General features: G+C 39.8%; 1 protein-coding gene across 2 annotated transcripts in view; it reads left to right on the forward strand.

Moving 5' to 3' along the window:
• LOC122651477 overlaps positions 1-15,503 on the forward strand; it is a 34,276-nt gene that overhangs the window by 13,569 nt on the left and 5,204 nt on the right. The window contains exons 10-15 of one of the 2 annotated variants that reach the window (XR_006331464.1): positions 109-232; positions 321-404; positions 3,654-4,121; positions 4,471-4,566; positions 11,249-11,413; positions 11,503-11,700. Coding sequence is in view for 1 of the 2 variants with exons in the window: in XM_043844871.1 (XP_043700806.1) it covers positions 109-232; positions 321-404; positions 3,654-4,121; positions 4,471-4,566; positions 11,249-11,413; positions 11,503-11,682 (1,117 nt within the window). In the remaining variant the exon portion in view is untranslated. The remainder of the gene's footprint in view (positions 1-108; positions 233-320; positions 405-3,653; positions 4,122-4,470; positions 4,567-11,248; positions 11,414-11,502; positions 11,701-15,503) is intronic. The other variant, XM_043844871.1, reaches the window with a different exon arrangement.

The following is a 15,503-nucleotide window of genomic DNA, read 5'->3' on the forward strand; positions in this document are numbered from 1 at the left end:
TTTTGAATCAATGAATAGAAAGATTCTTCTATTAATTTCTCATGTTTTTAACTTCATTCTTTAGCTAAAGTCAACTATATCTGATTTACCCCCATTGGTATGATTCAGATCCATTAAAGACCACAAGTACCTGGCCTCTGTTTTGGAGGTAAATGCTTTCTGCTGTGTTTGTGGAAGCTCAAATAAAGATGAAATGAATGATTTGCTAGAGTGTGGTCGCTGCTCCATCAGAGTATATTGCTACCAAACTCATTTCTATTTTGAGTATGGTTTCTTTTCGTTGTCCTCATGTTAAATGGATTGGTAATCATTGTGAGCAGGTGCATCAGGCTTGCTATGGTGTCACAAAAGTACCCAAAGGTCATTGGAGCTGCAGACCATGCAGGACGAGTTCTGAGCGCATTGTACGGAACTTAAAATTTATTTCCCTTAATATGGTTGTGTACTTTCATTACCCCCTACAGTTCCTGATTTCATTACTAGTTTCACTCAAATTAAGTGTTTTTTTTTTATACTTTGTCCTGCCACCTGGAAAATATTGTTAGTATCCACAGGTCCTTTTGGAAGTATCAGTTAACACTGAAAAGAAAAACTTTTCTTGTAACCTGTGTTAAAATTGCTAGATTTGAAGTAAACATGTTTGATTTTGTTTACTCATCCTATATTCTGCAAGGTAGCAAAATGGGATAATTAGAGTCATAGGGGGTCTATGTTGCTAATAGGTTTATTTATATCACTTTGCCACAAACTTCCTATCCCTTGTCATTTCTGTTCTTAATTTTCAGATATGTTCCAAGATGATTCAAAGAACCATTTATGTACAAGCTGGAGTTCAAGGCCATGCTATGATCAATCATCTCTAGGATGCAGATGATACCCTTGTAACCTAGTCTTCTTGGCCTGGAATTAGCACGAGCAATGGCGGTGGGAGCTATTCTCAGAAATTTTAAAGCTGTTTTAGGGCTCATGCTCAACTTAAAGATTGAGCTCTTTTGTCAGGTGTACTTCTGTGCTGATAAGGATCGTGGAGATTGCATCTAGGTGTTTGGGTGCAGGTTGGGTGAATTTCTTATTTTTCTGTGGATCCTAATGGTGTTTAAATCCATGTCTAACCTCTGTTTGAAATCTGGTGTTAGAGATGATGGCAACAAAAATTTCCTGGTTGTAGTAGAAGATATCTACCTTTTGGACGGTGTATAACAGTAAAATCATTCTATCTGGCATACTGATCTACTAGGTGTCTATCTTGAACGTGCCATCATACTATCATAATTAGCTATGAGGATGGAAGAGCTTCATAGGGAGGAGGATGTTTCGTATATTTAGCTGAAACTTGATAGTTAGGGCCTAAAGGCTGGTGGGTATTAGTTAGCAAATGGCTATAGGGGTTCAACTGTGAATTCTCTGCCTTTGGAGAACAGTAGTGGTACGGAGTGTCCTGTTGGAGGTTGGGTCCAAGAAGGATGGTTTCTTGCATATGGTGGGAGTTTGGAAGAACATCATGGACAGCTGTAAAGTGTTCATGGCTAGGGTAAAGTTCGAAGTCCGAAAGAGTGCAGAATTGGGTTGGGGGGTGGGGAAGACTGAAAAACTTCTGCCTAAGTTTAGATAAACTTGCAATTTTTAATGAATGCATGTATTCTATTGAATGCTGTATTCTGGAGGAGTCCTCTTGAAGAGATTAATGTAATGTGATGTTCCAAAATCTATATAGCCAAGTTGACAGATACAGGATGATGGTATGGGAAGGACTAGAAAGGAATAAATTTGTATGCAATAAATGAGGTTGCTACTGTCTACTGTCCTCTTTAAGTGGTGGCTTTTACTTGGGTGGCACCACTTGAGAAGCTACCAACCCTAGTTCAACTATGAGATGGTATTTTGGCTATAGATAGTTGTATTTTGGGAAGGAGGAAACTGCAAATCTGTGGTCCTTATTCCCTAAGTTCTCAGCAGTTGTATGGAATCTCTTCATTGAGCTTTCTTACGTAGCTTTGGCAGTTCGTAAAGACATCTGGTGGCTAGCCATTCACTCACTGGCTAGGTGGCACCATCATTTGAAATAATAGAGTCCCGATTTGAATGAAACTTCAAGTACTCTACCTCATTTAATATCTCAACTAAATGCTCTATGGCATAAGGGATCAATAGCCACTCCTTTTTGATATAAGAGCCTTAACTTGTTATGAAAGATTCTTCTCTTTTCCACCTTTAAATCAAAGCAAAAACAACCTTCTTCCACAAGATGTTACCACCTATGCCAAGGGGTAGAGGGCTAAAATAGAAAAATGTTGTGGGGCTCCTAGATATTTTATTTTCATTGTTGATTGTTTTATAGAGGATATGATCGTATATAGGGTGGAATTGTCAGATAATATTAAGCAGCCTCTTCAAAATAGCTGGATTAGAACTTGGATGATTGATTGTTTGCAGATAGGTAAAATTATTCAAAAGATGGAGAAAAAGGTATCAAGAAGTTGGATGTTACATGGTAAGATACATAAGAAGCTGTTCCATATGCATGTCTATATGTTTCTGTGTGTGGGTAATATATACATGGATTTTTATTTGGGTGGGAGTCATATAAGTTAAGCTAGATCTGAGATCTAAAGAAAGTATGTGTATTGATAATTTGATATGGATGAAATTTACATCCTGTAGTACGTGTAACCCTTAGCATCCTGTTGGAAGATCTAGTAAACCCTGAAGGCAACTCATTAGGACTCAAAAGTGCAATTGTATTGGAAGTGGAAAGTGGATGCAGTCAGCTTCTTTTGTTGATCTCCTTCCGTAGACGTACATTTATGTGTACATGTATAGTTGCAACGTTGTACCTCAAGAGCTTGGAAATCATGTATGTGCCACACTAGACCCAAATCCATAGCTAGGTTGTATGGACTAAGGAAAATTTTATTAAAGGGCAACAGCACTTGCTTTTTGAAGCAGAATGGCAATCATGAAACAACAGAAATAGGATAGGTGTAGCTGAGATGAGGATGTTGTGACAGATTAGTTTTAAAATTTCGGATTTCAGTGGGATTTTGACCCTTGAAACCGAAATATTTTGGTAAAATTTCAGAAATTTTGACATGTAAATTTCAGTAGTTATTTCGTTTCGACCCCAAATATAATTCCTCAAAATCTCGACATTTTGGTCTAACTTTTGAACCATGGTGATAGATGGATGGTAAAACCAGAAACTGTGCCTAATATGTGACAATGTGAGGAGTAATCAAGGGTAACCTAGATGCAATTAAGGCTGATGAATGCACTAGTGAGGAATGATATTGTGCAAGTTTAGGCTAGAGAAGGAGAAAGAAACTCCTGAAGGAGCTTGGTTTTGAAGTATTGATAAAGTACCTGGGAGAAATAGATAGGAGTGGAATCACGAACAGGATTTGTGTCACCTACCTTGCATGGTTTGTATTGGCTTACTTGAGCATTTCTTTTTCTTGTAGAAATTGTTTGCATTCTTTTCCTGTACATATATTTGTCTATTGTTATTAATGTGTTTATTATGCTGCTGTTTTTCTCTTATTAGGTCCAGTGACTACTGCTGGACCTAATTTTGTCAATCTGATCTGCATGTTTTTTTTTTATAAGTCCTCTTGGCTTATACTTGCTTTTAATCGTTATAGTTTACTGCAACCCAGGTGTGTGTTCTCTGTGGTTATGAAGGTGGGGCCATGACGCGGGCAATAAGAAGTAAGAGTGTAGTCAAAAGTCTTTTGAAGGCCTGGAATACTATAAATATATCCGTGTCTGGGAACTCCAATCTACTCTCCAAAGCTTTGCAGGATGAGTCTAGGGCTCTGGATGCTTTAATTTCTGTGCATGAAGCTGATTTAGTTCCAACAGTGAGACCTAAAAATTCCAAACCGTTTCCTAAAGCTGTGCTGAAAATGGATATGAAACACCAAATGGATGATGTAAACACTAAAGATGGTTCCTCAAGTAATCCACGAGTGCATAACACTGTAACTGCAGGAGTAATTGATCCAACTATCATGCAATGGGTGCACATGGTTTGTGGACTCTGGACACCTGGGACAAGATGCCCAAATGTTGATACTATGAGTGCTTTTGATGTATCTGGTGCTCAAGGTTCTAGAAAAAATGTCGTAAGTGATTAACTATACTTCTGCTTGATACAATTTTCGGGATTGCTACATATTTTTTTCATAGGGAATTTTGTTCCTAAACTGGTGATCTTTGTTTGTTTCAACGGATTGAATTTTCCATCATTTTTTTTAAACAACGGTTTACTGTTCTACAATTTATTTTGTGGATTTCTAAATGTACTAAATTTCTGAGAAGTATGGAATATTTTTGAGTCCTTTTCTATTTCATTTTTGGCTCCATCAATCTTTTTTTTTTGGTTGGATAACAGAAATCATGGCTCCAATACTTGGTTTGTTATTTTAATATTAACTGATTTTCTTGTATGATCATTAATGCTTTTTTACACAGGTCTGCTCACTGTGTAACCGACCAGGAGGCTCATGCATACGGTGCAGGGTTGCAAATTGTTCTGTTCAATTTCATCCTTGGTGTGCACACCAGAAGGTTTCTTCTTGCCCCAGAAGCTGAGGCTTTTGTGTTCTACAAAAGCACTTCAGCTGCATAAGAGTAGCAATTTATCATATATTCTTGTTCATAGTTCATTTGAAACTTTAATCCAGTTTATGGTTTAATGTTGTCTATAGAGCATCAAGCATGAGATGCAAATCAAAACTGCCTCCTGCACTCAATTTTTACCCATACTTATAAGTTATAACTACTATAATGTTGTTTGAAGGGGAAATTAATCTGATATCTACTGCTGTTTTTATTGATAAGTGTTGTAATATGGGTACAAGGGTAGAATTGTCAATAGGGGTAACTCTGTCTTGTAACCATTCTAAAATATTTTCTTTTCTATTATAATAAATAAAGCTGTCTGTGTCTCATTAGACACAAGTCATAATTTCCCCCTCAAATCATCATGGTATTAGAGCAGTGATCGACCTAGGGATTCCAACCCTAATCGAGCCTCTCCTCTCTCTTCTCTTTCTCGGTTTCTACCAGCGCCGCCACCACCTCTCTCTTAGCACCGCTACCGCCTCTCTCTCTCTCTCCCTTCTAGTGCCACCGAGAGTCAGCACTACCACCTCCACCATCTCCGTCACCCTCGCTGCTGCTTTTCTAAGCCATTGAGGGCTTTTTTTCCCCTCTTTTTTTTGATAACGATGTTGGATCTTTCTACTGCTGCATCTGGATCTGAAGGGCAAGTTTTTGGTTCTCATGATGACTTCCCTACATTCCCTGTATGCTCCGTTCATTTAGATGGGAACAATTATTTGATGTGGTCTCGATATTGTTATCTCGCCATTGATTCTTGCAGATATCTGAGTTATCTTCTGGCACAAAGGTGAAGCTTACCACTGAAGGTGTTGAACAAGATAAGTGGAGTTTTGCTAACTCCCTGGTTATGTCTTATCTTCTTAGTAGTATGCAGCCCCAACTTGCTCGGGGCTATCTCTTGTTGGATACTGCTGAGATTTGGAAAGCTGCTCAGGAAACCTATTCACAGGTTGGGAACGATGACCAGGTCTATGAATTGCGAAAGAAACTTCATGAGTCCAAGCAGAAGGAACTCAGGCTGTTCCAATATTATTTTGAGTTGCGCAGTTTGTGGCAAGAATTAGATTTCTAAGATAAGTTTCAGGCCTCTACCCCTGACGATGTTACACGTTTTCAGCAACGTGAGGATAAGTTAAAGGTGTATGATTTTCTCGCTGGGCTTAATGTGGAGTATGATCAGATACGTGCTCAAGTACTTAGCCACGATCCCTTCCCTACTTTGGAGCAGGCCTACCCTCTGATCCAGCTAGAGGACTGTCGTCAAGCTGCTATGTTACCTCCCTCCTTGCAAGAACGATCGACTTTTATTTTTGGTCCTCCCAACTGCCAAAAGGTGGGGCTTCTCGCCCCAATGATCGTTCTGTTGCTGATCAAGACCCTATCAGGTATGATTACTGTGGGAAAGAACGGCATACCAAGGAATTTTGTTGGAAGCTTCATGGGTTGTTCGCAGCCTCTTCTAGCAAAGACCGTGGTCATGGCAAACCATACTAAGACTACTGCGATTGACTCTCTAGTGTGGGTGGCCCCTTCCACCTCTCAGGATGAGCTTACTACGCTTCTCCGGCGTTTGGTAACCAAATTGGATCCGTCAGCCTCTGCTAACCTTGCTTTTGTCTCCTCCTCCACTTTGGTACCCTCGAACTCTGCATCTCCAGGTATGTATTTTGCGGGTCACTGTGCATCGTGCAGTTTCCTGTCCTTGTATTATCGACTCCGGTGCCTCTGACCACATGACCGGTACTTTCAACCTCTTTTCTAAGTACTCTCTTTGTTTTGGTAAAAACAAGGTTCGCATTGCTGATGGATCTCTTTCCTCTGTTTTTTGGGAAGGGGTCCCTCACATGCTCTCCTACTTTAACATTAGATTTCATTTTACAGGTTCCTAATTTAACATTGGATTATCAACTCCGGTGCCTTTGACCACTTGACCAATACTGCCAGCCTCTTTTTCCAAGTACTCTCGTTGTTTTGGTCGTAGTTGTCAAAGTGTTGCCTAGGCGCCTTGGTCGACTTGGCGGGTGCCTTGGATGCCTTGGTCAGCTTGTTGGTGCTGCCTTGCTTTTTGCCCCTCTCCAACGCCTTGGATCGCCTAGACGCCGTGACAACTATGGTTCTGGTAAAGACAAGGTTCGCATTGCTGATGGATCTCTTTCGTCTGTTTCTGGGAAGGGGTCCATCACGTGCTTTCCTACTTTAACATTGGATTTTGTTTTACATGTTCCGAATTTTGCTACCATTCTTATTTTTATTAGTCGTCTCACTTCCGACCTAAATTGTAAAGTGACTTTTTTCTTGTCTCGCTGTCTTTTTCTGGATCTGGTAAAGGGGGAAACGATTGGCTTTGGTAGGGTTCAGGGTGGTCTTTATTTGCTTGACGAGGATGTTCAATCTCACCGTCATGCTCATCAGACCGTTTCCGCTTCAGCTGCTTCTCCTGATTTACTTCCTTGGCATAGACATTTAGGCTACCCTTTAGTGGGCACTTTAGTTAAAGCTCTAGAAGAGTTTCTCCATTTATGTTAATCCATTCGGATGTGTGGGGCCCCACCCGTTGTACTTCTATTTCTGGTTATAAATAGTTTGTTTCTTTCATTGATTGTCAAACCCGGGTCACCTGGCTTTATATGATGCACTACAAGAGTGAGGTCTTCGTGTGCTTTCAACTTTTTCTCGGTTTTGATTGCACCCAATTCAATGCCAAAATACAAATTCTCCGTAGTGATAATGGGAAGGAGTATAAGGATGGTGCGTTCCAGGCATATCTTGCAACTCAGGGTATTCTTTATCAAACAAGTTGTGTTGACACACCTGCTCAGAATAGGGTAGCCGAACGCAAGAATCGCCATTTACTTGAGGTGGCACGGTCTCTCATGTTCGAAATGCATCTGCCACCACAATATTGGAGTGAGGCTGTCTTGACTGCTGCCTACCTTATCAATCGAATGCCTACTTGTGTTCTTGACTTTCGTTCTCCTCTTCAAACGCTCCAGGGATTGAATACCTTTCTCATTCCACAAAAGGTCTTTGGGTGTACTTGTTATGCACGAAACCACTAGCATCCTAGTAAGTTGGAACCGTGTGGATTGAAATGTGTGTTTGTTGGCTATTCCCCTACTCAGAAGGGTTACAAATGTTACAATCCTCCGTTCCACCGCATGTATGTGACTATGGATGTTATTTTTAATGAAGCTACGCCTTATTTTTATCCGGCATCTCTTCTAGGGGGAGACTCTCCATGGTTTGGTGAAGATATTCCTCCTCTTGTTGGTGAAGACCATTCTCCTGTTGGTTCCGAAGTTTCACCTCTTCTTATCTAGGGGAGACTCAACCCATTGCAGTTGTTCTAACACTTATTGTTTATACTTGTCGACCTCGTGGGAAGCAAATGGACACTGCAACAGTTGCACCGACCCTACCTAGTCAACCAGATCCTCTTGTATTAAATCCACCATCACCTGGTAATTTCTGCCCTAAGTCTCCTATTGTTTCAGATCCTTCTCGTGATCTTCCTATTGCTGTCCATAAAGGGGTTCGAACTTGTCCGCAACACCCTATTTCCCAGGTGGTTTCGTATGTGTCTCTTTTCCCATCATACTGTGCTTTTGTGTCTTCTTTGTCTTATGTCTCTCTTCCTAAGAACTAGCGGGAGGCTCTTCAACATCCATGGGAAGGCAGCTATGATTGAAGAGATGCAGGTTCTGGAGAAGAATGGTACTTGGGACTTGGTATGTCTTCCTCCTTAGAAGAAGACAGTAAGTTGCAAATGGGTGTTTGCTGTCAAACAAAATATGTATGGGACTGTGGATCGATACAAACCTATGGTCTTGACTACCAGGAGACATTTGCCCTGGTTGCGAAGATGAACACTATCCATGTGATTCTTTCCTGTGCTATCAATCTTGGGTGGGAATTGCAGTGATTGGACGTAAAAAATGCATTCCTCCATGGTGAACTTGAAGAAGAGGTCTATTTGGATATTCCTTCATGTTTTGCTAGTCAGAAGACTAATGGAAAAGTGTGCAAGTTGAAATGTGTCCTGTGTGGGTTGAAACAATTTCCACTAGCTTGGTTTGGGAGATTCCATGGTGCGATGGTATCCTTTGGTTACAAACAAAGCAATGCTAATCACACCCTCTTTATCAAGCAATCTGGATCTAAGATCGCAATTCTTATTGTTTATGTGGACGATATTGTTGTTATCGGCAGCGATACTGAGGAAATTTCTCGTCTCAAGTCATATCTTGGTCAAGAATTTAAGATCAAGGATCTAGGCCAACTGCGGTACTTTCTTGGCATCGAGGTTGCCTGTTCTACCAAGGTGTGTTTCTCTCTCAACGGAAATACACAATAGACTTGTTATATGAGACAAGCATTTTAGGGTGTAAGCCTTCAGACGCTCCTCTTGAAGCCAGTATTCGTCTCTCTAGTAAGAATGGTGAATTTGTAGATAAAAGTCAATATCAACGGTTGGTTGGGAAATTGATTTACTTATCCCATATTCGACCAGACATCACCTTTGCCATCGGCATGGTTAGCCAATACATGCATGACCCTTACACTTCACACTGGGAGGCTGTGATTCGTATATTACGATATTTAAAATCAGCCCCATGAAAGAGAATTCTTTTCTTACCTCATGATCACCTATGGGTGGAAGCCTTTACCAATTCTGACTAAGCCAATTCTCCTGATGATAGACGGTCTACATCCAATACATGCATGACCTTTACACTTCACACTGGGAGGTTGTGATTCATACATTACGATATTTAAAATCAGCCCCATGAAAGGGAATTCTTTTCTTACCTCATGATCACCTATGGGTGGAAGCCTTTACCAATTCTGACTACGCCAATTCTCTTGATGATAGACGGTCTACATCTAGTTACTATCTTTTGTTGGAGGTAACCTAGTTACTTGGTGGAGTAAGAAACTGACAGTTGTTGCCAGGTCCAGTGCTGAAGCTGAGGTTCACGCCATGTTACATGGCATTTGTGAGTTAATGTGGCTCCAGTCACTATTGAAAGACTTGGCTGTTCATGCTCCTCTACCTATGATGCTTTATTGCGACAATAAATCTGCTATCAGTATTGCTCACAACCCAGTCTAGCATGATCGCACAAAGCATGTGGAGAATGACCACCATTTCATCAAAGAGAAGCTAGAACAGGGACTGATTTGCACTCTGTTAAGTCTTGAGACCAGTTAGCTGATGTTTTTACTAAGGGGTTAAATGTAAATTGTTTCATCCTCTTGTGTGCAAATTGGGCATGTATGATATCTATGCACCAACTTGAGGGGGAGTGTTGTAATATGGATACAGGTAGAATTGTCAATAGGGGTAATTCTGTCTTGTAACCATTCTAGAATATTCTCTTTTCTATTATTAATATAGTAGGCTGTGTCTCATTAGACACAAGACATAATTTCTCCCCCTCCAAATCATCAATAAGTGATTGAATTTCTTGTTATTGTGATGTGGAAGTTGTCTTTTTCTGTAGAAGACATATGGTGAACATTACAAAAAGATGGTCTTTTTGTCTTGGATGGCTTAACGAAACTATTAATTTAAATGCGGAGCCTCAGGAGATCAGCCGATTGGAGTGTTTACAGGCTATACACATTACTAAACACCCAAAGATGATTTTTATTTCTGGCAGTCTTAATAAAGTCTATAGGTGTTGACTCTTGGCTTTCTAGAGTATTATATTGACCTTTTAACCTTCTTTTCATGTGGCATGTTAATTTATGTTGTTCTTCATCGAAAAAATTTCAGCCAGACAGGAAACTTTGGCAGAGTAGTGCTTCGGACCTAGATAGAAATATTTACTATCAAAGATCATGACAGTAATCTGACAAATCTTCTCTCAATTTTGGTTGGCTAAACCTCTATGATTCTCATCCTGTAAGTTTCTTTGCTGGGTCCTGGACCGATGGTTGGTCCCTGGTACAATCTCTGTTAGATATGTCCTGCCTTGTTGTTTCTTCATTTTATGAAGTTCATTAGGGCTGGGGCAGCATTTGTACCATCAACTTTATGGCCCTCTGAGACTGATTCAAATAGCTGAAGCTGTAGCCATCTTGAATGAGATTTGAAACCAGTACCTGATATTTTTTTTGTTGCAACAAATTAGCCTGTACTACTGTCTCACATGATTTTCAATTTGCAGTTACACTGCTACGCATTTGATATTTCCTTAAAATACCTTACTGAGATTTAGAAGTCTTGTAGAGTCGTAGAGTTTCTGAGATGTTCTTGATGAATAACCTTCAAATGGGGTTAATTTGAGTTGTAATTGTCGCAGTCTAGGCTTCTTTGGGGATGTTTGCCATTAGCTTCTTTATGTTGAAATACAACTCAACTCAACTCAGCCTTATCCCAACTAAATAAGGTCGTGCCGGTCGGCTACATTTACTTATGTTGAAACGATTTAGTTAATTTTTTTTTACAAGAGCTTCATTTGTGATGATGTGACTAATTTTCTTATAGTTTTGTTACTTCAAACCCCTTCATGAATGAAAAATGTATGTCGATAAAAAAGCAAATTTAATAATTTAGCTCTTTAGCATTTAAATGGCTCTTTTGCATGCCATAGTTAACTTTTAATGGTACTTGTTGCAGGGTTTATTGCAAAGTGAGGTTGAAGGTGTTGATAATGAAAAGGTTGGCTTCTATGGCAGATGTGAGCTTCATGCAACACATCACAAATGTGTTCATGAAGATCATCATGTTGGCACTAAAACGGAAAGCCCAGGGCAGAAGGATACAACTTGTGCACGCACAGAGGTATTCTCCCACCCCCTCCTGTGTGTCGATCTTCAGAAGAAAAATATCCATATGATGATATAATATGATATTCTTAACTTTCCCCACAGGGTTACAAGGGTCGCAGAAGGGATGGTTTCACACATAATCAACATGGGCAGTCTAGTGACAATGGTGGATGTCTTGTTCCCCAGGAACAAATAAATGCGTGGCTTCATATCAACGGGCAAAAATCATCCACAAGAGGGTTTCTAAAGCCACCAGCTTCAGATGTTGAATACGATTGTCGGGTACTTTCAAGTTGCTAAGTATTGCCGTTTGCACTTCTTTGTTCAAGTTATTTAGAGGAATTGTTTTACATAGAAACAACTTGCTGGATTGAGCTGAGCAAAAACATGAGATGTAGTTTTTCCTTAGTTTTTATGTCAAAAGAGTACACCGCCATGCTGCTAATTGGATCAAATTATATTGTTTCTTTATTAGTATGTACTTTTGCTTTATTCAATTGCTGAAATGTGGGGTTTGTACTTTGGTCCATATCCCAAGGTTCAAAGTCTCTCTTCACCTCCTAGCAAATAACCCCCAACTTCTTTGCCTGAATAATTTAAAAAACAAAAAACTCATGATAGGACTAGCTTACAATTTGAAAAAACCAGTGATGTTAGTCTAAGACAAAAGCCATCTTCTACAATTATATGATTTATGTGACAAAACCTTAGCAACTACAACCTGTGAAGAAGAAGAAGAACAAGAGAACTGTGAGAGAGAGAGGTGGGATGAATCCCCTATCGTGGGCTAGTCTTATATATATATTATGCCAAGTCAAAACAGTTCTTGGTAGGGAATCCTAAGAAGACACTGAGTCTGTTTACAAGGAGTTATAAATATAAAAGGAAAATAGCAACTGACAAGCTAACCTAGAGCTAATCTAGTTCTAACTAAAGTACTACCCACAATACAACATGCATCATACCATGACACACCACACTACCCACGATACACTTTAACATTCAAGCTGGAATATATATATCGCTTGGAACAACAAAAATAGACATTAAAAGCAACACCAGTTATAGACGCCAATGAGCACAAACTGGGGGGGTCGACTTTTTTTTATCCTTTTGGAATTTTATTGTTTAACTATTTTTATTGGATTCAAATAGGGTGTATTTGCTTATTTAAGAATTATATCTTAAGTAAATGAAATGACAAATATAAAAACAATTACTTCCACGGGCCTTCCTGTGTATCTTCCTTTGGTATTCTACTTTTCAGAAAGGTTACAAATGTTATCATCCCTCTTCCCGCAAGTTCTTCGTCACCATGGACGTGACCTTTCATGAAAATGAGCCCTACTACCACTCTTCTCGTCATTGAGAGAGTATTGAGGAAGAGATTGCTTCAAGTCCTTTTGTTATTGATATTGTTCGACTTCAGGGGAGCAAACAGCCACTGTTTAGGGTGAACCCTCTGCTTTGTTGGAAAAAGGGATCTGCTCACCTATTCTTGGAGAACAAAAAAGACTATCTCTAACTTACCATGTCCATCTACGCTCCTTCAACTAGCTCCATCATAACAAATGCCAGGTAATGACTCTCCTTCACCTGATGATCTTCCTACTGCTATTAGGAAAGGAGTTAGAACTTAGAACCTGTACCAAACACCCTATTTCTAGCTTCATCTCTTATGAATCATTATCTTCCTACCGTGTTTTTGTTTCTTCGTTGTCTTCTGTGTCTATTCCATAGGGCTGGAAAGAAGCTATCACAAACCTGAAATGGAAGGATGCTATGGTAGAGGAAATGCAAGCCTTGAAGAAAATGATATCTGGAAGTTTGTTCCTCATCTTGAAGGAAAGAAATCAGTAGGGTGTAAGTGGGTGTTCACTGTAAAGCAGAAAGTAGATGGAACCATTGAAAGATAATAAGGCTAGACTAGTTGCCAAGGGCTTTACCCAGACGTATGGCATTGATTATCAGGACATGTTTGCCCTTGTTGCAAAGATGAATTCTATTCGAGCACTGGTATTTTGTGGTGTAAATCTTCGATGGAACCTTCAACAGTTAGATGTGAAAAATGTCTTTCTTAATGGTGATCTTGAAGAGGTGTATATGGATATTTCTCCAGGCTTTGCCTCACCATCCACAATTGGTAAAGTGTGTAGACTACAAAATTCCCTCTATGGCCGTATTGCCTTAATTGTTTATGTCAATGATATAGTACAGGCAACGATGGTGCAAAGATCTTTGTGTTGAAGACTCAACTGGCAATAGAGTTCGAAACCAAGGATTTAGGACCACTTAGAGTCTGATCCAGCAAGGGTATTTTCATTTCCCAAAGGAGGTATGACCTAAATCTCCTCAATGAGACAAGAATGCTCAGATGCAAGCCTGTAGACTCTCCTATCGAAGTTAATCACCAACTCAAAAGTCAAGGAGGTGACCCAATAGATAAGGAGAGATAACAGTATCTTGGCGGGAGATTGATATACCTCTCTCATACCCGGCCAGATATTGCCTATGCTGTAGGGGTTGTAAACCATTTTGTACATGATCTGAAGACAGCTCATCTCGAGGCAATATACTGGATTCTTAGGTACTTGAAATCAGCCCCAGGAAAAGGCATTTTGTTTGTTGAACGACAATAATCTGAAGTTGGAATCCTTTACTGATGCTGATTGGGCAGGCTCCATTGATGATTGTCGCTCAACTTCAGGGCATTGTATTCGTTGGAGAGAATTTGGTTACATGGCGAAGCAAGAAGCAACCTGTAGTATCTAGATCTAGTGCAGAAGACTGCCGGAAGTAGAATATAGAGCGATGGCATAGGGTGTATGCGAACTCATTTGGCTCAAAGTATTACTTAGTGATTTGAGAGTGATACTTGAAGTATCTATGTGGATTTATTGTGATAATAAGGCTGCAATCAATATAGCCCATAATCCAGTCCAACTCAACAAGACCAAGCACATAGAAATTGATAGACACTTCATCAAAGAGAAACTTGAACAAGGCTTGATCTGCACCCCATTTGTCACTTAAGAAGGCTACCTAGCTGATGTATCCACAAAGGGTTTGACTTCTAAATCATTCCATCCTATTTTATTCAAGTTGGGCATGAGGGATATCTATGCACCATTGTGAGGGTGAGTGTTAAGGATAATGGTTACGTGCCCGTCTAGATACATTCTATGTAGGCTAAGGATTGTGACTGTATTCTGACTCGGCCTTAGCTAAGCATACCATATGTAATCCATCATCCAATCTATAAATAATAACGGCCTCTGTCACTATAGACAAGCCAATCTATTTTCTCTAATCTTTTCTTTTCAACTCTTCTCTAGCTTCTATAGCTAAAATAATTCTGCAAATACAAAGAAATGGAAGGATGAAGATACCTAAATATCACTTGTTCAGTTGGGATGTCGCATGCCACTCAAAGAGACAGAGGTTTGGGGCGATGCCTTCAAATCTATGGAGATGTATTATTGCTACAAACTATGCTACTCTAAATGAGTAGGACTGTAGAAAGGTTCACAAAAGCTATGGGATGAGCCTCTAGAAGAGGATCACGAAGATACATTTAATGAAGAGTATCAGAATATAGGACGGGCCTGATGGCCTGGTCGGATTTCTGTATGTCATAAAAAACTGTGACATGCCTTAGCTTATATTACCACTGGCCTGTCTTATATTTATAGCACATATAATACTCTAGGTAGGCACCACCGCACCACATAACAACTTAAATACCCAGCCTGTGGCTCATGATGTTCTAGGAGGACTGGGCAGCATTAGGAGCCTGGCCCTAGCCAAAAAACCTTACATTTTGGGCTGGGCTGACTTCTGCCCAGTGTGCTTATGTCCCTAGTTAGAATATAGGGTTTTCATAATTTAATATGGGCCTGAGCAATTCTTGTGGGATTCATGATGGATGTTTGATCATCTATTAAATTGAACTGGATTTGACTATAAGAGTTGTTGCTTTCCTTATTCTATTCACATGGTGGATGCTGTGAAAAGACCTGGTTTAGTTGGAATTAAACCAGAAAAGCAATAATTGTTGTTGAATCATGCTATTAATTACTTCAATCTCTTCTATCCTGTTGAGT

Source organism: Telopea speciosissima, chromosome 2, assembly GCF_018873765.1.
Source record: "Telopea speciosissima isolate NSW1024214 ecotype Mountain lineage chromosome 2, Tspe_v1, whole genome shotgun sequence".
NCBI classification, from domain to species: domain Eukaryota; kingdom Viridiplantae; phylum Streptophyta; class Magnoliopsida; order Proteales; family Proteaceae; genus Telopea; species Telopea speciosissima.